The sequence below is a fragment of the Camellia sinensis genome, chromosome 12, assembly GCF_055761805.1.
Source record: "Camellia sinensis isolate YWXY chromosome 12, ASM5576180v1, whole genome shotgun sequence".
Classification (NCBI taxonomy): Eukaryota; Viridiplantae; Streptophyta; class Magnoliopsida; order Ericales; family Theaceae; genus Camellia; species Camellia sinensis.
This window is the reverse complement of record NC_138972.1, coordinates 70,279,481-70,305,974: the sequence shown is the minus strand read 5'-3', so window position 1 is coordinate 70,305,974 and position 26,494 is coordinate 70,279,481. Positions and strand designations below refer to the sequence as shown.

At 42.9% G+C, this 26,494-nt stretch overlaps 1 protein-coding gene and 1 pseudogene across 5 annotated transcripts in view; one reads left to right on the top strand and one right to left on the bottom strand.

The window, feature by feature from the left end:
• The window catches only part of RIF10 (polyribonucleotide nucleotidyltransferase), a 66,504-nt gene that overhangs the window by 26,997 nt on the left and 13,013 nt on the right, over positions 1 to 26,494 (bottom strand). For all 5 annotated transcript variants that reach the window (XM_082898889.1, XM_082898890.1, XM_082898893.1 and 2 more), the window contains exons 3-8: positions 25,205 to 25,311; positions 25,065 to 25,107; positions 22,227 to 22,310; positions 2,407 to 2,471; positions 2,159 to 2,315; positions 304 to 360 (exon numbers count right to left, since the gene is read on the bottom strand). In XM_082898889.1, the coding sequence (XP_082755015.1) occupies positions 304 to 360; positions 2,159 to 2,315; positions 2,407 to 2,471; positions 22,227 to 22,310; positions 25,065 to 25,107; positions 25,205 to 25,311 (513 nt within the window). The remainder of the gene's footprint in view (positions 1 to 303; positions 361 to 2,158; positions 2,316 to 2,406; positions 2,472 to 22,226; positions 22,311 to 25,064; positions 25,108 to 25,204; positions 25,312 to 26,494) is intronic.
• Positions 5,634 to 6,518, top strand: LOC114295639 (WAT1-related protein At3g28050 pseudogene; annotated as a pseudogene).

The following is a 26,494-nucleotide window of genomic DNA, read 5'->3' as shown; positions in this document are numbered from 1 at the left end:
TGAAGGGAAAAAAATGCAAGAACAAGATGAACCCAGTACACATTTATCAAAATACCCTACAGACAACTGACTATAGAACAAGAGATTGACAATATATTTGGAGGAATGTACTGGTTTGATTAAGGGTGAATAATAATATAAAGATTGAAGCAAAACATCCATTGCCAAGTAAATTTAAGAATCCACATGAATACAGCAAAGAGAAACAGGTACTACAGAACTTGGCTTCAAATAAAAACAACATTAAAAATCAAAATAGTAACACTGCAATAGCAACAAAAGCAACATACTTAGATAAACAACCTGACCAACTTCTACTGCTTGCAGCAACTTTTCTTCGGGGAGGAAATTACAATAACCCTGTGGTGGACAAGTCATACAAATCAGTGAGATGATAGAGATTGTAACATGTTCTGTATCAGTTTTGGTGTACTCTGCATCATATCTTTTGTAAACAGGTTCAATAGAAGAAACAATTGAATATTTAATTTCAACAAAGAATGAAGTGAAAGAATTTAGGATTGTTAAAAGAAGAATTAAGTGCAACAAATTCCTATCATATTTAAGTATCTAAGAGCATCCTCATCAAACTAGCTTTAATTGTTTTTTAGCTAATAAACTTCAAAAAATTAAGTCCATCAAACTCCCTTACAACTCGTCAAAATTTACGATGGCTACAATAACTCATTACAACAAGTGAGGCACTGTTCATCGTTACTTGTGTGTTACCGGATGTCTGCCCGGAAGCCCAGCCGGTCAACGGCATATTTTTATTTTTTTTACATTTCTTCCAATTTTACCTTTACAAAGGAACATAAGAATTGTTTGGCTGGCAGTTCATCAATTTAATTAAAAAAAGAATAACAAATATTTTAATAGGATTGAATTAGAATAGAGAGTTTGATGCAGTGGGGTGATTAGCTAAAATAGAAAAATGGCTTTTTTAGTTATAATTTAACTAAAAATTTAAAAAGATTGGTGTGGATGCTCTAACACTTGAAGTCCCCCCCCCCCCCCCCCCAAAAAAAAAAAAAAAAAAAAAAAAAAGAACATGAAAGCCAAAAGTTAACATCCACCAGAAAAAGTGCAACCAGGAAAAAAAGAAAAAGAAAATGTAAAAGCATACAAGATTTACCACATTGAGTCTTGAATAGACAAAATTCATAACAAATAACATCATTTTCTTTCAACTTCTACCATCAAGAAGGATCCAATGCGGAACAGAAAAGTTAGATGAGGATAAAGATTAAGATTTTTATTTATTTCGGAATTTTATTTACTTGGGAAGTCAAGGTTGTTTAGGATTAGTTTAATTTGTCTATACATATGGACATCATGTGATGGATTTAGTAGACGATATGATTTGAATTTTGATTCATTGAGATATTTGATAACAGATTGTAATCCCCTGTTTATTCTTCTCTCCTTCTTCAATCTTCTTCTTGCTACTGGTGCTACATCAGAAAACACAACCACAAACTATTTTAAATCAAAATATATCATTTAAGTTTCGACATCTAACTTCTAATTTGGTTCAAAATGTCACCATTAAATGTAAAACATTGCCCCAGGAAGTTGAAAATCAATCAATGCCAAGTTCGATAGATACAAAATTATTAGTTAGAACAGACAAGCTGGACTAACATACCCTGCCTAGAATGGTTCCCACATTAAATATGGATCTTTTTAGAAGATTTTTTGTCCAATGAAGTGCATTGCTTCAGCATTTAATTCAAACAATGGCATTGCGTAGAAATAGCATAGAAGTGAAAAGCTAAGACTGATCATAAATTTGTAATATCAATAAATCAATCTATAAGAGGACAAAAACTTCATGCCACCATTTGAACCCTGCGTAAATATTTGGGGGCATGAAGAAAATGCTACAAAAGGGATTACAGTCACACCAATAGCATAGTGAAAGAAGAAAGAAGATATGACTTAATTTACAATTCTATGCTCATGACAAAGTTGAGCATATGAGATTCAATTCAAACCCAAATTTACCCTTGAGACCAAGTTCCAGATAAATCTCTACAACCAACAAATCTGCTCATGCTTTGAGGAATGAGTAAGCTAGTGTTTGCACGTGTGCCTATCAAGATCAATTAGCTTCCAATGGATATAAAAAAAAAAAAAAAAGTGGAGCACCACTGACCTCTATCATCAAAATTGCACTGTCTGTACCAGCTAGCAACAAATCTAACTCAGAGTCTTCCATCTCCTTCATTGTTGGATTCACTATAAACTTATCATTAACCAGGCCAACTCGAACTCCTGCAATAGTTTTCGAATGTGGCACTTCTGAAAGTGCCCTGTGATATTCACATAATTAGAAAAATGTTTAATATTAAATGAGGTTTAAAAGCCCAAAAGCCATTTGGGAAAAAGAAAAATCAAACTTACACTGCAATTCCAGCTGCTGTGACCGCCAAGGAATCAGGAGGGTGCAAACCATCATAGCTCAAAACCTGCAAGTACATTGAGGGCTGTTAGAGCACCAATTGTCCTAAAAGCTTGGACTTCTAAGAAAGGGGCCCAACAATGCATATCAAGCTCTCCAACAAGGGCAGCAGTTCTTTTTTTTTTCCCCTTTTAACATGGTAACAATTCTTGTGGAGAAGAATAATGAAGTGAGAAAGGAGACAATGCAGTAATTATAAAACTAAAGAGCCAGCAACTTTGTCATCCAATCTTAAAATTGGAAAGCGATACTTGATAGTAATCTTGTCAATAGTTCTACTATCAACAGATATGCTATGAACCATCTTTATGAGGCGTAAAAAGAGCCAACACACCACAAAGTCTAAGACTTGGCCTTATGTATCACTTTCCTAAAAGCTGTTCAACTTGCTTTTGAAATTCTTCCCTCTCTTTTGAATGCATCCTATAGGTTGGTTGGTTTGCAAGCACCAAACCGGGCACCAAATCAATACAATGTTGGATATCCTGCATAGGAAACAACTTAGAAGGAAGTTCTTGTGGAAACACGTCAAAATATTGCTCCAAAAGTGTGCGAACAGTTGTATTACCTCTATTTCAGCTGTATGTAGCAACAGAACCAACACCAAAAAATGACCCCTCATTCCCTACTCTCTTCCAATAACCTCTTAGTAGCAAGCAAAGTGTTCGAAGGTGACTTTGTGGTGACTTTTGCCCCCATGGGCAGAAATGTGAAGTGCTTCTCTTCCATAAGAATGATGTAGGTATTATGCTTGCCATCATGCAAGTTCAACTATCATACTGTCATGGTCACCCAAGTAGGATATAGCAAGCATCCATTGGCACGACATCACACCAAACCTCATCAAAATACTTCTTTCAGATAGAAAATGCTATCAAACACCTCTTATTAACCTTGATTTCATTACCCTTCTTAAACCAAGATAGTGTGTAATGATGAGGGTGGTTTTCCACTTTGAAGCTCAACTTATTAACCACCTTTTGAAAAACCACATTCTCACAACTTCCACTATCAATTATCATGTTCCAAACATGGCCACCAATGTTGCAAGTAGTGTAGAAAATGTTGGTGCGCAATCAATCCTCTTGACTTTCTTGCTTAAGCGTAAGAACAGTTTATTGATCATGGGAGCAAGTCCTCCTTCCTCAACATCCCCTCCATTTTCCTTATTGGAACGTCATCATCACAACTTTGTTCCATTACTTCATCAAGAAGTGCCTTATTTTGGTTGTTGCCTAAAGCCTTTTAACAATCCGAAGACTTGTGACCCGCTTGTCCACACCTGAAGCACTTAAAACCACCACTTTGGGGCTGCTTCTGGCTTCCCCAAAGCACCATTAGTGTGATGATTTTGTAACAAGGCATATCTACACTCTTCATTGAAGGACTAGCCTTGGCAAAACTAGGAGTGGATTGGCACAGCCTAAAACCACCTTGGAATGATTGTCTGTCCTATAAACACCTCAGCTTTGTTGCTTCTCAACCGCCAAATCCCTATTGTAAGCCTCCGCAACGGACCACAAAGTGTGAAGAACAAGTACATTTTGGATGGAAAGCTTCAAGCCACTTATGTACCTGTGGTAGCCGAATAAAAGCAGACTCAGTTAGGCAGTGTATATTTTCCCAATCGGTGTAAAGTATGCACTCGGCCCCGCCCCTGACGTTTCAGATGCTGAATAAGTTGAGCAGGGGGCCGATTAAAAGTTGGAATACGGCATAATGGGGGGGCCGAGTGCATAAGTACATGACAGATCAAGAGCGGGCCCTGCCTAAAAGACCAGGAGCGTATATAAATAGAAGAACGACGAACAAGAAGAGGTATGTGAAAATTAGTACGCTTAACTTAAGACACACGCAATCTAGAGAGCATACACTGACTTATCCGTCGGAGTGCTAATTCCGGCACCCCCGACCGGAGTGTTCATTCTTTTTTAGGCTACCAGCTGAGGATCTCGAGCGTCCCATTGGATTCAAAGAGTATTTCCAAACTACCTTCCCCACAATTGGCGCCGTCTGTGGGAATACTCAACTACATCCATGGCGGGCGCAACGGAAGATCCTCCGATAATCGTTGACGAAACTACACCGAGAGATGATCTCACCCCAACAAACATGCTGGGACCAGAGACTATCGTCGCAAGACGCGCCTTGAACTTCGACTCATCCTCGACTTCAGTGTATGAGACAATGCAAGCGATCATGGAACAAGCAAAGCAAAACGAACAGAGGTTAGAGAACATGATCGCTGAGAACGAATGTCTCCGTCAGGATTTGGCCTTGGAAGTGGCGAAGTCCAAACAAGCTGCACGCCAAGATCCGGAACGACCTCTGAGGGCAGGTGGTCGATGACCTTGAGCCCGACAACAAGACACTGACAGTGACTCTGACTCATTATCCCCGGAGCCTAAGAAGAAGGGACGACCCGAAACTATCAGTTCCTCTTAAGAGAGCCCACGTACAAGGCATAAGCGAAGACAAAATGGTTCAGACGAAGAGGACCAGCACGATCCCTTTGTGCGACGGATCGCAAAGGCAGTACTACCCAAGAAGTTCAAAGCCCCGTCGTTCACCTTGTACGACGGGAAATCGGATCCCACGGATCATATCCGTCACTATAAGCAAGCCATGACGTTGCATGCAGACGACGAAGCTCTCATATGCAGAATATTTCCGAGCAGTTTGGGACCGTTGGCAGTCAGATGGTATTATAAGTTGGAGCCGGCGTCGATTAAGAGTTTCCATCAATTACAAAAATCCTTCAGGGCAAGATTCATCACCAACGAGGTCCAGCCGAAACAAGCCGACTCTCTCTAGGCAATGCAGATCCAGCCTGGAGAAACACTAAGAGCGTATTCGGCGCGCTATTGGGAGTGCTTCAATCTTGTTAATGACGCTTGCAACGACTCCATGGCTATCACCGCCTTTAAAATGGGTTTTGTTAGAATTTATCATCACCTACCACCAATTTACCATCACCTACCACCACCTACTCCTCACCTACTCCTCACCTACTACACTCACCCTCTCCTATATAATGAGCCACTCACCATTTGTAATATATATCAATCAAACATCAATCAATAATACATACAAGTCATTCTCTCTATCAATTTATTTTTACATGGTATCAGAGCAAGGTTAAGAATTTAGTATTTTTTCGCGTCACCGGCGGGCGGCAAACTCGCCTTAGCCGCTCGCCGGACCTCAATCTAGTCCACTAGAATTTTCTACACATACCTTGAAATTTCTTCCAGTCCACCACCTTCAATAAACCCAATTGGCTCTATCAAAAGACACAGATGGCATAAACACACACACAATGGAAAGGGAAAAGTATTGTTACAGGGATGTGCTGCCATTTACAGCAATGGTGACGATGGAGTGCATCAACGTCGGTCTCAACACCTTATTCAAAGCAGCCACCGTCCATGGCATGAGCCGTCACGTCTTTGTCGTCTACGCTTATGCTGTCGCTGCTCTTGTCCTCCTCCCTTCCCCTTTCTTCTCTCGCAGATCAACAGAGCTGCCTCCTCTCAACTCCTCCATCGCATGTAAAATCTTCCTTCTCGGGCTGATCGGGTGTACGTCTCAGATATTGAGATATACAGGGATCAATTACAGCTCTCCCACACTTGCTTCAGCCATCAGCAACCTCGTCCCTGCTTTCACTTTTATACTTGCCCTCATTTTCAGGATGGAAAAGCTAGCACTGAGAAGCTCGCGCAGTCAAGCTAAAATCATAGGCACCGTAGTATCAATTTCAGGAGCATTTTTAGTAACTCTCTACAAAGGCACACCTATTGTGTTGAATCCATCACCTGCAGGTATGAGCATGCCTATTGCACATGTGGAAGAAAGTTGGCAAATGGCTGAATTCTACATCAACAAGATTCTTGTAGAGTACAAAAATAAAGACCTGAATCACATGGCTTCTTCCCCCTCCATCTCGTCGGCAGACCTATGCACATGGGCACACACTCAACACACTGCCCCATACACACACATGACATCCCACTCTCTCTCTCATCTTTTCACACTTTCAAACCCACTTTAATCATATCTCTCATTTCTCTTAATTTATTCCACTCACGTTATTTCACACTTTTCTTCTTTTATTTTAATATATATATATCTATATTTTTTTATTATAATATATTTTTTCTTATCCCTACTTTTATTTTATTTTATTTTATTATCTTTTTCCATTATTTTATTATTATTTTTTATATTCCACAAAAAAAAAAAAAAAAAAAAAACCTTTTTTGGACAAACCCACACAGCACGCCATTTACTTTTCTTCAGCTTTTACTTTTCTTTTCTCTCCCACCAACACATCTTTTCCATCCATTCCCACCACACTTTTCTTTGTTTTTAATATTTCCACCTGCTTCTCTTCTTTTCTTTTTATTTATTTATTTATTTATTCATCTGTCCCAGCAAAAAAAAAAAAAAAAAAAAAAAAAAAAAACCACAAAATACACACTCTTTTATTCATGTGGGGTTCACCCCGCTCCAAATTTTACACAACCACACAACAACATTACAAAACATAAAAATAAAAAAATAAAAAAAAAAAACAAAACAAAACAAAAAAAATAAATAAATAAAAACAAAAACAAAAAATAAAAATACAACAAAACACATCCACAGGCGGGATTTTTCTTCTCTACTCTGCCGCCGGTCTCTTCTTCTTGCCTCCGTCCTGGGTGGCCCTTGACAGTGTTGCCTCCGTGTTTCCCACTCCACTGGGCATGATCACTACTCCCTGCTCCTCCACTGCAGCATATGGCGGCCCTCCAAATCGGAACATAACGGTGGCCTTCCGCTTCAGCTCCTTGTTTTCCGCCTTTAGCACACTTATCTCTGCTCGCGCATCCTTATACATGCGTTGGAGCAGAGCCAGTTGGGCGTTTAACTGCTGCACCTCATTTGTCCTACTCTGCAGCCGGTTCGACAAATTTGTAACCGCAGTCATGGTTTCCACACATGACTTCAATGTATACTGATTGGCCTCCACATCCGACTGCACTGCCATTCTTTGCTCCACAGACCGCATAGGAAAGTTCAACGGAGCAAACTCCGGGGCGCTTGGTTGAGTTTCCAGTGCCACCGCACCAGTTATCTCTCTTGTTGACTCGTTGAGGTCGGGAAAAAGAGTGAGCAGACCACAGGACGAAGAGGCCATATTCTGGGTAGCTGAACGGGAAGACGAGGCCATGTTATGGGTTGCTGAGTGTTTCAGAGAAGGGTTGGTTATAGAATGGCAACAGAGTGTTCCAGAATCTCTTTCTCAGAAACGGAAGAGTTTTTTTCAAAGGATTTTCAGAGGTTTCAGACTGGTTTGATTTCCACATGTTCTCTCAGCCTCCGCATTGATTTATATAGAACATGACGAAGAGGCCGACACGCGCACTGTCGATCACGTGCATCGCCGCGTGTCTGGCGCGCCTTTTGATGGCTCGTCTTTTATGGATTGGGCATGCCTTTTGATGGCACGCCTTTTTATGGATTGGGCACGCCTTTTGATGGCACGCCTTTTGAAAGATTGGGCACACCTTTTGAGGGTGCGACTTTTTAAGGGTCCGACAAGACTCTGTAAACTGTCCCGACATTGATTCCGGTTAACTCCTTTATGGGTCCGACAAGACTCTGTAAACTGTCCCGACATTGATTCCGGTTAACTCCTTTATGGGTCCGACAAGACTCTGTAAACTGTCCCGACATTGATTCCGGTTAGCTCCTTCAAGGGTCCGACAAGACTCTGTAAACTGTCCCGACATTGATTCCGGTTAGTTTCTACAAGGGTCCAGCAAGACTCTGTAAACTGTCACAACAGTGTCTGCTACAACGGTCCGACATGACCCCGTAAACTGTCTGCTACAACGGTCCGACATGACCCCGTAAACTGTCCTGCTACAACGTTATGACAACCCCATACAGTGTCCTCTACAACGTTATGACACCACCATTCAGTGTCTTCACCAATGGTCTGACATGACCATACAGTGTCTCCTATCTTTTTTTATTTTTATGTATTTTCTTGTTTTACTCCTCTCTCCAAACTCAAGTTGGTTAGTTTCTATCCTCCTTGAGTTTGCGGGGGGCTGTTAGAATTTACCATCACCTACCACCAATTTACCATCACCTACCACCACCTACTCCTCACCTACTCCTCACCTACTACACTCACCCTCTCCTATATAATGAGCCACTCACCATTTGTAATATATATCAATCAAACATCAATCAATAATACATACAAGTCATTCTCTCTATCAATTTATTTTTACAGGTTTGCATCCTGACAGTGCTCTCCGTAGTTCCTTGACTAGAAGGCCCCCCAAAACAGTCTGGTCGTTGATGAAGAAAGTTGAGGAATACAGCAAAATGGAAGACGACGCCTTGCGGGTTAAAGCAGGGAACAAGGCCGACAAGACGGCCCATCCTGAAATTGTTCAGCCGGTAAACTTTGTGTCACCTCGGAGTCCCGAACCACGACATCGGGCTAAACGAGAAAAGAGACGGGATTCATGCCGATCAAACGACCAATGTTCCCACCGAGCTAGCGAACAACTTCAAGTAGATAGCAGGCGCACAAGGCGCGCGGACAAGAAGTATACGGAGTTGTCGGAGCCGATCATCGTGGTTATGTCTAAAGTCCAACACCTTCCATTCTTCAAATTGCCACCCAAAATGGTGGGGCCTCCCGACACGAGACGACGAGATAGGCGGTGCGAGTATCACAAAGACCACGGTCATGATACTGAGAGTTGTTATGCATTGAAGGATCACTTGGAGGAATTGGTACAAGATGGTTGGCTACAACAGTACGTCTGAAAAGGCAACTCAACCAAAGCAATAGCCTTAAGGCAGGATTCACCTCCACTCGGCGTGATCCACATGATATACAGTCTACTAGCGGCATTCGCGGTGCATATGATTTAGTCGCGTCCCGACCCTCAAAATCAACTTATCCTGGCTAAACGGCCCCATGAAGCTGCGAGCATTGCCTTCGATGATTCAGATTTGGTCAGAGTGACACTTCCTCACATCGATCCTTTGGTAATCGAGTTACGCGTAAACTGATTCACCGTTGAGCGCGTACTCATTGATCCTGGGAGCACATCGGAAGTTATGTATTACAAGACATTCACCAAACTCGGCTTCACAAAATCGGATCTTTCTCCAGCTCCTTATCCGTTATTCGGCTTCAACGCCAATCCAGAGTATCCGTTAGGCAAAGTCACGCTACCAGTTCGAGCAGGCTCGCGAACAGTGGATGTGAAATTCTTGGTCGTCAAGCTGCCCTCGCCATATAACCTCATCATGGGCCGAACTTGGCTGCACAATATGCAAGCCGTGCCAAGCACCTATCATCAATTGCTCCGTTTCCCTACTGAACGAGGCATTGAACAAATCCGTGGTTCATAGAAATCGGCACAAACATGTTATCTCCTTACCGCGAAAACACCAAGAGAGCTGGAAGTGAATTCTATTGAGGTGCCGAATCGAGAGAGCCTTGACAATGTTGGACGGCTTCCAAGCGAAAAGGCCACGGAAACCCTGGATCGAGTTGAAATTGTCGGGAATCCTGACAGGTTCTTCATGATCGGTGCCTCCCTGAACGAAGTCGATAGACAGCAGCTAATTACTTTCTTACTCGGCAACCTTGACGTATTTGCCTGGTCGCCGTATGAGATGCCGGGGGTAGATCCATCTGTCTCTCAGCATCGTTTGAATGTCGACCCCAAATGTAAGCCAATTATACAGAAAAGCCGGCGGTTAGCCGCAGAGCACACTGCCGCCGTTGCTGAAGAGGTTGACCGGTTGCTTGACGCCAGAGCTATCAGGGAAGCGACCTACCCTACATGGCTCTCGAACACTGTGGTTGTGAAGAAGAAAAATGGGACTTGGCGTGTCTGCGTTGATTTCACCAACCTAAACAAAGCTTGCCCCAATGATTGTTTTCCCCTACCCAAAATTGACCAACTTGTAGATACTACGGCACGTCACCAGCGTATGAGCTTCCTTGATGCCTACAGAGACTACCATCGAATTGCCATGCATCCGGAGGACCAAGACAAAACTGCATTTCTCACCCCAAGAGGAACCTATTGCTATAAGGTTATGCCTTTTGGGTTGAAGAATGCAAGGGCAACTTACCAAAGGCTAGTTACTACCATGTTCAAGGAGCAACTCGGCCACACTATGGAAGTTTACATTGACGATATGGTAGTCAAGTCCAAAGAAGAGCAAACTCATCTAGCCGATTTGGAAGAGACATTCGGCATTCTACGCAAATACAAAATGAAGCTGAACACTTCCAAATGTGCGTTTGGGATCGGCTCTGGCAAATTCTTGGGTTACATTGTCAACCACCGAGGAATCGAAGCCAATCCGAGGCAAATCACCACAATCCTAGAACTCGGCTCCCCTCGATCGGTCAAAGAGGTTCAGAAGTTGATGGGGATGGCCGCTACAATCAACAGGTTCATCAGTCGTTCCACGGACCACTGCCGACAATTCTTTCAGACACTACGGCAGGGTAAAGCTTTTGAATGGACCACCGAGTGCGAAGCCGCTTTTAACGGTCTGAAGGCTTATCTCCGATCTGTTCCACTTTTGACAACACCATTGGCAGGCGACCCGCTCATTTTATATCTGGTCGTCTCCGATCGGGCTGTCAGCGCCGTATTGTTGAAGGAAGAGCTTGGAGAGCAGCGACTAGTGTATTATGTGAGCAACGCAATGATTGACGCCGAAACCCGTTACCTTCCACTGGAAAAAATCATCCTAGCCCTAGTCATGGCGGCAAGAAAACTGATGCATTACTTCCAGGGCCATAGCATCGGGGTACTAACAAATTACCCCCTCTGATCAGTACTACGTAGTGCAGAAGCATCAGGACGCGTTTCGAAATGGGCCCTCGAACTCGGCCAGTACGATATTCAATTTCTGCCTAGAACCTCAATCAAGGGGCAAGTGCTTGCTGATTTTGTAGCCGAATTCACGAGGGGTGTTGCCGACTTCAAGACCGATCAAACTTAACCCAAGCCGAATTGGAGAATTTATGTGGGGGACATTTGGCAGCTGTATTGTGACGGGTCATCTAATCAACGGGGCAGTGGAGCCGGAATAGTAATCATGGCTCCCGACGGCGCAATAATTGAGCAGGCCGTCAAACTCGGCTTCGAAGCATCAAATAACGAGGCCGAATACGAAGCTCTTCTAACCGGTTTGCGGAATGCACATCTTCTGAGTGCTCGGCGTTTGCTTGTATTTTGCGATTCAAAACTGGTGATCAATCAGCTAAAGGGGGAGTATGCGGCCAAAAATGACCGTATGGCGGCTTACATGAAAACGGCTAACTCCTTGCTGGCAAAATTTGACTATCATGAATTGAATCAAATAACACGTGATCAGAACACACATGCAGATGCCCTGGCTTGCCTAGCCTCCACCATTAATTCAGAGATTAAATGGACCATCGAAGTAGGTTTCATCCCGGAGCCGAGCATTGGCCCTTCGGAGGAAGTCCAGGTCAATGTCATAGAGTCAGGACCGAGTTGGATGGACCCCATTGCTGCATTCCTGTCTTCTGAACAGCTCCCAGCGGACAAAAAAGAAGCGTACAAGCTACGAAACAAAGCCCTGCGATACTACTTGGATCCGTAAGGAAAGCTTTATAAAAAATCCCTTTCTGGTCCATACCTGGAATGCGTGCATCCGGACAAAGTCGAAGAGCTTCTGACTGAAATACATGAAGGCAGTTGTGGCGTACATTCTGGCGGGCGCTCTTTGGCTCATCGAGCTGTGACACAAGGGTATTACTGGCCGATAATGAGAGCCGATGCCGAGTATTACGTGAAAAAGTGCGAACAGTGCCAGAAGTTCTCTCCTCTGATTCACCTGCTTGCTGAAGAGTTAAGCTCCATAACCAGCCCTTGGCCGTTCGCTCAATGGGGGTTTGACATCGTCGAACCGCTGCCTCGTGCCCCGGGTAACAAGCGATTTCTGATCGTCGCGACTGATTATTTCACAAAATGGGTAGAAGCGGAGGCACTAACGCACATCCGAGATACTGACGTAAAGCGTTTTGTATGGAGAAATATCATAACGCGGTTCGGCATTCCCAGAGCACTTATATCAGACAATGGCAACCAGCTTGATTGCGGAGTCTACCGGGAGCTTTGCAGCAAGTATGGTATTCGGCCCTAGTTCTCCACCTCGGCTTATCCACAGAGTAATGACCAAGCTAAAGCCTCCAATAAAACCATTTTAGACGGCATCAAAAAGAGGCTAGAGAAGGCGAAAGGCCGATGGGTTGAAGAACTGCCGAGTGTATTATGGGCTCATCGCACAACATCGAGACGGTCCACCGGGGAAACGCTGTTCGCTTTGTGCTTCGGAACACAGGCAATTATCCCCTTGGAGATTGGCCTCCCAACCTTGAAATCAAAAGTTTTTGATATAGGCCGAAACGATATGATGCTGGCTTTGGATTTGACTCTGATTGAAGAATGAAGAGACTGTGCCCTTGCCGCCATAGCACAGTACCAGCAGCAGCTTGCTAAGTTGTATGACCAACGCGTTTAGCTACGCCGTTATGTACCAGGCGAATTGGTCCTAAAGAATGTGCTTCAAGCTACCAGGAAGCCGGCTGACGGAAAGTTAGGTCCTAACTGGGACGACTCCTACCAGATCGACTCAGTCGCGGGAACGGGGGCTTATCGGCTCAAAGACATGTTTGGCAAGAGTCTGCCACGCCTTTGGAACTCCTCGCATTTGCGTAAATTCTATCATTAGACCCGACGTGTGGGGCATATATTTATTTTGAATGATCCGCCATGTACAGATTTCACTTTTGCAATGCAAAGTTTTGTTCTCTCTCATTGTGTAACTCAGTTCAAGTCCTCCGATTAAAGCCTCCGAATTCGAAGCCCTATCCGTGCAGGTCACGTTTGGGCCGAATAAGACTCCGGATTCAGAGCGCCCTTCATGCATGTCGCGATTGGCTAAGACAAAAAGCCTCTGAATTCGGAGCCCCATCCGTACAGGCCACGTTTGGGCCGAATAAGACTCCGGATTCGGAGCGCCCTTCGTGCATCGCGATTGGTTAAGATTAAAAGCCTCCGAATTCGGAGCCCCATCCGTGTAGGTCACGTTTGGGCCGAATAAGACTCTGGATTCGGAGCGCCCTTCGTGCATGTCGCGATTGGCCAAGACAAAAAGCCTCCGAATTCGAAGCCCCATCAGTGCAGGTCACGTTTGGGCCAAATAAGACTCTGGATTCGGAACGCCCTTCGTGCATGTCACGATTGGCCAAGACTAAAAGCCTCCGAATTCGGAGCCCCATCCATACAGGTCACGTTTGGGCCGAATAAGACTCCGGATTCGGAGCGCCTTCGTGCATCGCGATTGACCAAGACTAAAAGCCTCCGAATTCGAAGCCCCATCCGCGCAGGTCACGTTTGGGCCGAATAAGACTTCGGATTCGGAGCGCCCTTCGTGCATGTCGCGATTGGCCAAGACAAAAAGCCTCCGAATTCAGAGCCCTATCCGTGCAGGTCACGTTTGGGCCGAATAAGACTCCAGATTCGAAGCGCCCTTCGTGTATGTCACGATTGGCCAAGACTTAAAGCCTCCGAATTCGGAGCCCCATCCGTGCAAGTCACGTTTGGATCGAATAAGACTCCGGATTCGGAGCGCCCTTCGTGCATGTCACGATTGGCCAAGACAAAAAGCCTCCAAATTCGGAGCCCCATCCGTGCAGGTCACGTTTAGGCCGAGTAAGACTCCGGATTCGGAGCGCCCTTCGTGCATGTCGTGATTGGCCAAGACAAAAAGCCTCCGAATTCAAAGCCCCATCCGTGCAGGTCATGTTTGGGCCGAATAAGACTCCGGATTCAGAGCGCCCTTCGTGGATATCCCGATTGGCCAAGACAAGCCTCCGAATACGGAGCCCCGTCCGTGCAGGTCACGTTTGGACCGAATAAGACTCTGGATTCGGAGCGCCTTCGTGCATGTCATGATTGGCCAAGACAAAAAGCCTCCGAATTCAAAGCCCCATTCGTACAGGTCACGTTTGGGCCGAATAAGGCTCTGGATTCGGAGCGCCCTTCGTGCATGTCGCAATTGGCCAAGACAAAAAGCCTCCGAATTTGGAGCCCCATTCGTGCAGGTCACGTTTGGGCCGAATAAGGCTCTGGATTCGGAGCGCCCTTCGTGCATGTCGCAATTGGCCAAGACAAAAAGCCTCCGAATTTGGAGCCCCATCCGTGCAGGTCACGTTTGGGCCGAATAAAAACTCCGGATTTGGAGCGCCTCGCAAGCTGTTACAACACGCGGTGACAATTGAAACATTCAAGCATTTAGAAATGTTTCATTAAATTGATTTCAAGCATTCAGAAATTTCATTAAATTGATCAACTGGCATAAGCCGTATAAACATAAGTTGGCACATGCAAGCATTCAAAACGAAGTGAGTTCTTAAATCGATTGATTCGCACAAAGTGTATTAATACAAGTTGAAATACGCTAACATTTGAAACAGAGCGTCTTATTAATTTAGAAAATAAATACATAATTCGCACTCAATCTACATATGATCATTACAAGATCTGCTTTTATTCGGCGGCTCCCTCATCATCACTCTTCTCAACTTTGAAAGCGGAAAAGGGGAAATCATCTCGCTGGTACAGTGGCGACGCTGAATTCACACTTGTTGCCTAGAGAGCCTCAGCTTCCTGAAGAGTTTTGATCCAACCGTGCTTAAATCCACAATTTTCACATTGGCAAACTTCCTCGGCGAGTTTCTCCTTGGTCTTCTCTATTCCGACCTTTCGGCCGTCATGAAAGCCTTTTTCATAGGCCCTAGACTTCGCAGTCTCAATCGCAAATATGCTAGCCGTGTCCCGATCGGCAGTGGCAAGACTTATTAGCCTCTGGGTCACCCTCTCTTCCACAACCGGGTTAGGATGGCTGGCCGATTGAGACTCGGCAGACTTGATTTTCCTTAGTTCACGCTCGGCCTTCTCCGCGCGAGCTTCTAAGTTCCGCATGCGTTCATCTCTTTGTTTTATATCCCGCCGAGTGGTGCAAAGACGCATGCCGATTTCATAAGCGGTGTACAGCCCCTTCACCGCCCCATGAACGCCTTCACGAAACACTTCGAAATCCTGCCGACCTACCATCGACTGCTGGACTTCTGGTGGAAAAATCTGTCGAGCGACCTCAATTGCCACATTTGGATCACGAACGATTGAATCTGCTTCTGTCATCGGTCTATTCTCCACGAAGACCGCAAAACTCAATGGGCGCGGTGTCGCATCGGATCCCCTTCCAGAACGGGGTTGAGGAGATCTGCCCCGTGGCTGCTTATCCCTCTTGGGCGACCTACTTCAACGATGAGGAGATTGGCGTCTCTCCTGGTCCCTCGAAGTTCTACTTCCCGTGCGCATATGTTCGCCATTTCGATTCATTTCTCCTTCCAGCTCAGCTAATGTTCTCGCCTCTTCTCTGCTATTGAAGAAAAGTCTATTTGACATTCGCACTTGTTTAACCTTCCTCAACGAACTGGACTGAATTACTGACTTTGAGCATATAAATAGGACCTTCATGCACGAAGTACACGCCGCATTTATTCCCTACTGGGGCAGCACCTTCAAGATGATCTCATTAATACTAAAACCTCAATAGCCCTGTACCGATTGAGTCATATGCCCCAACCATCCCATGAATCTCCGTTATTCGGCGTTCTAGTTCATGAACCAGCTGGGGCAAGGGCAGATTCATCAATCTAGTCGGCTTAAGTGCCCCAGCCGCTCCATGAATCGATTTATCAGTACAACATTCATGAGTTCATTTTATTCGACGTTCTAGTTCATGAACCAGCTGGGGCAAGAGCAGATTCATCAATCTAGTCGGCTTAAGTGCCCTAGCTGCTCCATGAATCAATTTATCAGTACAATATTCATGAGTTCATTTTATTCGGCTTTCCAGTTCATGAACCAGCTGGGCAAGGGCAAATTCGTCAATCTAATCGGCGTATTTGCCCCAGCCGCCCCATGAACCTCCGTTATTCGGCGTTCTAGTTCATGAACCAGCTGGGGCAAGGGCAGATTCATCAATCTAGTCGGCTTAAGTGCCCCAGCCGCTCCATGAATCGATTTATCAGTACAACATTCATGAATGCATTTTATTCGGCGTTCTAGTTCATGAACCAACTGAGGCAAGGGCAGATTCATCAATCTAGCCGGCTTAAGTGCCCCAGCCGCTCCATGAATCAATTTATCAGTACAACATTCATGAGTTCATTTTATTCGGCTTTCCAGTTCATGAACCAGCTGGGCAAGGGCAGATTCGTCAATCTAATCGGCGTATTTGCCCCAGCCGCCCCATGAACCTCCGTTATTCGGCGTTCTAGTTCATGAACCAGCTGGGGCAAGGACAGATTCATCAATCTAGTCGGCTTAAGTGCCCCAGCCGCTTCATGAATCGATTTATCAGTACAACATTCATGAGTTCATTTTATTCGACGTTCTAGTTCATAAACTAGCTGGGGTAAGGGCAGATTCATCAATCTAGTCGGCTTAAGTGCCCCAGCCGCTCCATGAATTGATTTATCAGTACAACACTCATGAATTCATTTTATTCAGATTCATCAATCAAATTCATTAATATAATCGGCTAATAAGTTTGCCGTCTCATGTAGTCTTGACATTTTGTTCTAACTGCTGACTCTTTTAATTATGTACTCATATAACAAACAGTATAAGCAATAACTTGAGAGTATAGAAAATTTTCATTTATAAATTGGGCGCTAACAGCAGACATTTTACACATGAAAATCGGTTGACATCCAAAAAAGATGAAAATTTACTAACAAAAAACTATGCATCTAAGATGCCTACCAAAAACGAAAATATGCCTTGATCATTCCTCAGGGTTAGACGCCAGCGGGTCAACGTCCACCTGCTCGTATAGAATCGGTTGTGTCAATGTCACATTCGCAACAACGAGGGCTTTGACCCAGCCGTGTTTGAAGCCCCGATTCTCAAATTTTGGCACTTCATCTGCGTAGCTTTCCAAGGCGGCCTCTTGCCTAGCTTGGAACGCTTTGGAAATCTCGGAGTCGGCCTTTTCCCTTGCCTTCTTCGATTACTCTAAGTCGGCTTCCAGCTTGGCGATTGCCTCCTGGGCTAACTTAAGCGCCTCCTCGCTGGCCTTTGCCTTTTCCTCGACGGTAAGCCTTAACTAATCGAAATTTCTAGCTTGCTCGGCCTCCGAGTTAGCCCTGGCGCGTTCCATCGCCGCTTGTGATGCCTCATAATCGGCCCTTTGAGAGACCGCCACAACCTTGTTCTGTTCATTTTCAATTTCAGCTTTCAATAGACCGATCTGTTCTATGGCGTCGTGTTGACGGCGACTGATCTCGGCTATCCTGCTCACCGCCTACAAAACAAAGAAACAGCAAACAAATAATTAGAAAAATATTTACAAACGTGCATACATGAAGACAGAAGATTGCAGATAAGACAAGCAGCGTACCGATAGGGCCGACTGAGCGGCCAAAGCAATTAGCATCAGATCTGGCTCCGCTCGAAATACGGCTCTGTCGACCGACAGGGATATCGAGGAGGCCATGCTCAAGGCCACAGCTGGGTCCCTCAAAGCCAGGGAGTCTGAAGAAATCGGCATATTTCTAACCCTTGGTTGAATCGTGAATGGAAGGACCAAATCTAACTCCTCAACTTGAGGCCGTTTATCGCTTTGGTCCTCTTCGCACTCGGCTTCTCAATCGGCGGGGCGCTTTTTGCCCCTTTGTTCACCTTCGTTGGCCTGCCCCACCTGCTCCATCTCGGCCGTTTCAGGGTAAGTCGTCTCTTCGGCAATAACCGGAGGAGTAGACTTAGCGACCATGGTCGGTGTAGACTCAGCGATTGCAGCGGGTGGAGTTTTCGATCGGACGACCTTGGCCCTCCGCCTGGCGGCCATCCTCTTGGCATTCTTCTTCCGCGCAAGTTGCGAAAGTGATTCCCCAGCCATATCCTTTGGATAAGCATCGGGGAAGATCTCCTAAGTTTGTAAAAATATCTTCAAAGATGTCCCCTTGGCCGGACGTGGATGGAGGGTCCGACAAATTCAGTCCAGCCTCCTCAAACGCCAAATTGAGGGCTTCGTCTACCTCGGTTCCCAATTGGTCCGGGTCCTCGGCGATCTGATCGGTTACTTGTTCTTTTGCGTGTTTCGAATCGGAGGCTTCTAAACCGATCTCCTTCAGACTTTTAAAGTTGGGGAAGATGAGGGCTGTAAGATGATCTTCGCCTCTTGGAACTGGAATATGATTTGCTGCCGAAAACGTTGCGTAGGACGGCGCGTAGCGCAAGAGAATATGAGCAGCCCTTCCTTGCTTCTGAAGATTTGGACGACCAACGAATTGCAGAGCGATTTTAATATTTGCAAGTACAATGTCGTCGGCCGAAACCAACACTTTCTTCAACTCGTTGCCTGCGCAAACAAAACGGTAAGTACATAAAAAGAGAGCCGAATAAACATGCAAAAATATAAGCAACTAGAATGAGCTATACGGCCACCTGGATTGCCTTTTCGCCTTGGCACGGGATCTAGGCGATCTTCACCCTCGCCGAATTCCCAGTTGCCTTGAACAACGACCATCACGTTGTCAACACGTTTGCCAGAGCTGGCAAGCATGGTCACTAAATGATGATTGGTGTCCTTGGCCCTAAGAAAATAGCGTCCTAGACGGCCAGTGGACTTGGCTAAGACACAGCAATGCCGAATCGCAGGAATGCCTAGGTTAATCCTAAGACGACGGTTTAACTTTATGATCCCCATTATGATGCGAAAAAAATTCACGTTAGGCTGGGAAGGGATTAGGCCCCAATGTCGAAAGACGGCTCTCAAAAACGGATGAAGGGGAAAACGGACGCCGCCTTCAACAATCGATAGGAGAGGAAAGATGATTGTGCTCTCGTCGATCCTCTGCATATCGGTGGTGTTGTCTTCCATGAGTGACAGATAAACGTCATCAGGGATGGAACAATGGCGTCGGAAGCCGAAAATCCGATCCGCAGAAAGGAGTGCTTTCAAATTTTTTGCCATCGTAGCCGGCCTAAGGATTTTGCAAAATTAATAGTAAACAAGAAAATGGTATTGGGGGTGAAAGAGAAGAGAACTTACAGGGAGCGGAAGGGATAATGAGAGACAGAAGAGAGTTGCAGAGGTCGCGAGGTGGAGGAGTTGTACTAGAAGGCGAACCAAAAAATCTTGAGTATTCAAAGTATACATTCGAAGAGACAAAGTTTTAAACCACATTAAATGGAGGAAGCGTACGAAGAGGCGGGAACTTGTAATGATGACTAGAAAACGTGTGCGTTCTGACATGTTTTGGAATGAGGTTAACTGCCGAATTTTTGACTTTTCAAGATCGAAACCAAACACGCCTACTAAACAGAGTTAGTGGGGTGTTCGGTCGGGGGGCAATTGTGGTAGCCGAATAAAAGCAGACGCAGATAGGCAGTGTATATTTTCCCAATCGGTGTAAAGTATGCACTCGGCCCCGCCCTTGACGTTTCAGATGCCGAATAAGTTGAGCAGGGGGCCGATTAAAAGTTGGAATACGGCAGAATAGGGGGGCCGAGTGTATAAGTACATGATAGATCAAGAGCGGACCTTGCCTGGAAGATCAGGAGCGTATATAAATAGAAAAACGACGAACAAGAAGAGGTATGTGAGAATTAGTACGCTTAACTTAAGACACACGCAATCTAGAGAGCATACACTGACTTATCCGTCGGAGTGCTAATTCTGGCACCCCCGACCGGAGTGTTCATTCTTTTTCAGGCTACCAGCTGAGGATCTCGAGCGTCCCATTGGATCCAAAGAGTATTTCCAAACTACCTTCCCCACAGTACCTTGCAACCATTTGCTCCACTCTCATGGAGATCAACTCTTGCAACAAGTTGACAAAACACTTCCGTATGCTCCTTAACACTCCCAAATTGCTAGAAGTTATGGAAGTTCTTGTACAAAGTGTGCACATAGTTGAAAGGCAAGAATTATTCTCTAAGTTTCTTTTTCATTTTCTCCCAAACTCATATATTGTCATTGCCTCTTCATCATTACTCACATGCAATCGTTCCCACTAAGCAAAAGTTCTCCCCTTGAGGCGTATAGACACCAATTTCACCCCTTTTATCTTCCAAAACATTACAATATTCAAACACTTGTTCAATAGTGTTCAACCAATCAACAAACTCATCCGAACTTAGACTTTCAAGAAATTTGGGAAGCTCAACCTTGATGTTCGCTCGACGCCCTTGCGAAGCACCAAAAGGGTTCTCAAAATGAGCTTATCCTTGGAAGCATCATTACCATTGGTAGGAGCTTGCAAATGTTGCACCATCTCGATTAATGCAGTAAGTTAACTTCTCAACTCTTCAATCTCATCTCTTTGATGTTGATTACCATTGTTCCTTCCAAATGGAGGATTCATCTTGGCTATGTCTCCCAAATTCATGGCAAAATCCCTACATAGGCTACCTCTTCTACCTCTAACTCGTTAAGCCATCAATTTGAAGTTAGAATTGGTCAAAACACTGCCTCACAACACACCTCAGTCCCAACCAAAACAACATTATGAAAAGGCCAATTTCAACAAAGAAAACAAATTCGCCATTTTAGACTCCATTCCAAAAGAGAGAAAAATGCTATCATCTACAAATTGTAAATGGGATACAAAAACACAATCTCTGCCCACCACAAAACCATCCACTAAACCCACCTCTTTAGCATTATACACCAGATGACTCAACACATCCACTACCAATGTAAACGAAAAGGGGACAATGGATTTCCTTGTCTAAGATCCCTAATAGCTTTAAAACTAGCCCCTTGCTTTTCAAATAATAACTACTGATATATTAGATAAAAAAGACACCCATGAATCCATTTCCTCCACCTATTGCCAAATTCTTTCTTCTCCAAAACAAAATCCAAAAACCCCCATTCAACGTGGTCATAAGCTGTCTCAAAGTCTGCCTTACCCATTATTCTCCTAAATTATATAGTCCTCCACAACCTCATTAACCATCGATACTAAATATAGAATATTACCTCCCTCAATGAAAGTCCTCCAAATAGTAGAAATGGTATTACTCAAAACAACTCTCAACCTTCTAGTCAACACTTTAACCAAAATTATATACAAAGATGTTACCTCGTTTGGGAATAGGCTTTTTTAGTAACTTTTTGACTTTTTTAGCTAAAATATGATGTAAAAAAAACTAGTATGTTTGGGATGACTTTTTGGTTTTTTATGAAAAAATGTGCAAAAAGTAGAGAGAAAAGGGAATCTTTGACTTTTTGGCATAGGTTGTTGACTTTTTAGTTTTTTTAGTAACTTTTTGGCTTTTTGATTAAAAAAGTCACTTGCCAAACGAGGCCCTGGATCTATACTCTCTAATTTTCAAGGAGTCATTCTTGTTAGGAATCAAGCAAATGAGAGTAGCATTTATGCAAGCATTAATAATTTCCTTCTAAAAAAAATTCATTTATATTGAACTTCAATCAATGGCAACGAATGATAATACAAGATTACCCCAATATAAGTACATGCAATAAAAGGCTACAAGTAGATGGCATGTTATATGTATAATGTGTGACAAAACAATTAGCCAAAGTAACAAGAAAAGAAGTTGAACCAATGAAATACTTCAAGGGAAATGCATGAAGACTATACCCAAGATAGTACTTGAGTTTCATGGTAGAAGCCCTTAAGCATGGTCGGACGCAGAGGCCTATCAATCAATCTACAAATAAGAACCTACACACAATAAAGAGATTTTCTTTAGACATGTAGGTAGGGGATTAAGCAATCATAACTATGTCAAGTACAAAGCCCCACTTTGTATTTATCGAAGTAATAAATGCTAGCTGATTTGGATTCCTAATGAAAGCAACGCCTTTCACATCCAAATCATAATACCAATAAAATTTAAAACATTAAATAATTACTAACAAATAATTTATCCTGTCAAATGTTCAAATGAGAAAGAAGTAGAATCAAAGGATGCAATGGATATCAAAATCCTTTCAAAAGGGGCATCTCATGATGAACTTCAGAGTTAGGAGAGAGAGATCTGCTAAAAAGATGCTAGCTCAAATGAAAATATCATGCATCAAATGCCTATATGGCCAAGCACAAAAACCATTTCTTCTCAATTCTATTTAGTACCAAGCATCACCAACAGGAAGAAAGTTATCGGGTCAGATTGAACTAGCCTACTATCACCCTCCTAAAAAGCCAATATCTCCACTTGAAAGAAACCGCCTATGAACTAGCATAGAATAATACTGAATAACAATGCATTGGTCCCCAACTAACTTAGGATGCCTAAGGAGAAACCATCAAAATTAGCTTCAACATTTCCCTTGAGGGAGATTTCCAAAGAAAGCAGACCAAATTTTAGCTTCAATATTTCCCTTTTTTATCGGTTCAATATAAATTTTTTTATATGTAAATGTGTCTCACAAAACAAAACAAAAAAAAATGACTTAAGGTGGTGAACCCTGTAGGAAGTGACCTCCAACTGGTATCTCAAGGCAAAACTGAACTGCAGCCACTCATGATGAAACCCAAATTGAACCTTCACATCCTTAGTCAACAAAAATCCGAAGGATGAAAAACAAAACTCAATCCATAACACTGCCTTAACCAATTTATTCATCATAAAAGGCATGGGTCTGTTTGGTATCATTTTTGTTTTCTTCATTTTCATTTTCCATGTTTTCAAGGACAAAAATAATGAGAAGTTTGAAAACACCAGTCATTTTCATATTGTTTTCATTTTGGTGCAAAAATAGTTTCCAATGATTTGAAAACAACTTTTTGGTGTTTCTTAAAAGTGGGTGGTTTTCAAAAAAAAATAAAAAATCTCAAAAACAAAAATAATACCAAACAAGCCCTTAAGTACATTTTTCTTACAGCATAAATCTATTAGGATACCTAATATCTCACATGATCATAGTAACTTGCATTTCTCCCCTCTACGATAGATACCGGGAAAAGTTCTGCAAACACACGGAAGGAAAAATAGGGCAGTTCAAACAAATTCTGTCGATGCCCACCTTTTCATGATGTAACATGTCCTAATAAAAAGTTTCTTTAGGTCTTCTTACTTAACATTAACAAAGCTAAATCCATACTTCTTGTTTTTTAAGGGGTGTGGAACAGAACTTCAACTTCTCAAAGTCTATTAGTCAGTAGGACGCTAGACCTAGGAGTGGCAATTTTGGGGTAATATTATGCAAATTAGTTATTGAGAAGGCATAGGATCATGTGAACTAGGACATTATGCTATATGGTCTAGTATGGATAAATTTTGGGACAAAATGTAGAGGTTGCATTAAATTATGCATTTCCACTGTTTTAAGGGTTTTTGCATAGATGAACAGGCTTAATAGAAGGCTTATTCCCAAGTTTGAAGGGGGTCTTATTATTCCATCTGCATAGAAAGCTTATTCTCAAGTTTGAGGGGCATTATTATTCAATCTGCATAGAAAGATAGACAGGTAGACAAATCAACGCCATTGTTTCCATTAGATTTCGAATAATACACTCTATTTAGAGAGAGAGAGAGAGAGAGAGATCTGATACATGCATGCGTGCACTTATGCAATAATTGGCATACATAATTGCTAAAATAAATGATAAAGAAGGAAAAGGATGATGATGAGGATGAGGAGGAGGAGAAGGTGCAATTATACTTTTAGTTAAGATTTTCCCCTTTCAGAATTTTGATTACAGATAAATCAAGATGATGTTTCTCATTAAATTATTGAGTAGATCCCTCTATTTGGATGGAGGAAAATTACTAAGAACAGCAATTAAAATTAACATCGAACAAATAAATAAAAAGCTCATCAAACCAAGCTTATCTTCAATATACATAGCATTTTAAAGACAACAAACAGATGGTAAATCTGTATCCTAATCCTTGTACACAAGGCTTAAACATATCTCATAAAACTTCTAATAAACCCTAATAAGTCAAGCACTACCACTTGTTTGTGTGTCCCTTACGCACACACATATTTGTGAATTAGAGAAAGCTAGACACTAAGTAGTATGATCAACATAGTCTACCAGCGTCTTGAAACTTGTGCTTGTCTAACTTAGCTTTTTAGTTTCTTAAATAGTTGGCATATGTTAGAAAAGAATAGTGTTATACGAAGAAAAAAAAAACTTACAAACTGATGTAGCACCAATCATGTTAGTTTACTAGATCCCATTTCACATTCTAAAGTTTTATTATTGCATGCCACATCAGTTTGTAAGAAAGTTTTGTTAAAAAAAAAAAGAAGGTTTGTTTGTATTGTATGGCATTTTCCGTTAGAAAATCAAAAAACTTTATACCTCGCAATCTAACCAACATAAGCTTATTATTTCCAAGGACCAAACTCATCTAAATCAAATGGGAAATAGTAGCCACATACAAACAATATGTCAGATAAAATCAATAAATTCTCCATCTACAAGGACTAAGTTTCTTCATACTCAAATAGCAGTGACTCATACCTCGTGATCTTTTGTCCTTCCTTCTCGTTTGAAAAAACCCCCACTGAAACAATGGCAGAGCAACAGCAAAAAAATAATAAGCTTCCTTCATTACAGTTTAGTAAACCAAATTATAGAAGATGAAAAAAGTTCAGTCTTACCTTGTTCGACCAGCTGCTGAAAAACGTTCTTGATAATGTACGGAAAGAGGGAAAAAATCAGAAGGCTCGCTCGGAACATCGGCCAAACAAACAGATGTATAGACAATCTAGAAGAAGAAACACAAATCCATTATTTTTTTATGAGCTGCATACAGACCCAGTGCAATTCATGCCTCAACAGCTCAAAATTCAAGATGTCATTCAATGAAGCAATACAGGTTGGTCGATGCAAACAAATAACTAGTATAGGGAACCTGCTGGAAATTTGTGTTAATGTATATAATAAGATAGTGGCATGTATATAATATGATAGTGGTGTTGGTGGCAGATAGTGGCATGTATAGAATATGATAGTGGTGTTGGTGGCAGATAGTGGCATGTATATAATATGATAGTGGTAGATAGTGATAATATATAATATGTAAGTGGCATATAATGGGTTATAATGATGTTTGTAATATCTCCTATATAAGGAGTGTCATTTGGTCTTGTAAGATAAGAAATTTTGAATATAACAGAAATATATTCCTTCTTCCTCATATTTTCGGAGTTCTTCTTCCTCATATTTTCTAAGTTGGTATCAGAGCAACAAAAAACACAGCAGCCCTAAAACCGTCATAGCCATGTCGGAAGTCACGTCCGAAACCACTTCAACCCCTGCCGCTGCCATTCCGGTGAAAACGTCCAACTCTCACTCTGTCCAAATCACCACCATCCGCCTAAATGGTGATAATTTTCTCCGCTGGTCACAATCTGTCCGGATGTATATCCGTGGGCAAGGAAAGATCGGTTACATCATTGGTGACAAGAAGGCTCCTGCTGTTAATGATCCGCTGTTCGACAGTTGGGACGCTGAAAACTCCATGGTTATGACATGGTTGGTCAATTCCATGGAGGAGGATATAAGCTCTAATTACATGTGCTATACTACTGCACAAGAATTGTGGGATAATGTTAGTCAGATGTATTCTGACCTAGGAAATCAATCTCAAGTTTTCGAATTAACTTTGAAGTTGGGAGAGATTTGTCAAGGAGATGATTCCGTCACCAAATATTTCAATTCGTTGAAAAGGTTGTGGCAGGATCTTGACATCTTCAACACATACGAATGGAAATCGGTTGACGACTGCAACCACCACAAGAAAACTGTGGAAGACAGCCGTATTTACAAGTTTCTTGCCGGCCTCAACATTGAGTTCGATGAAGTGCGAGGAAGAATTATTGGCAGACCTCCTCTCCCATCCATTGGCGAAGTATTTGCCGAAGTCAGAAGGGAAGAGAGCCAAAGGA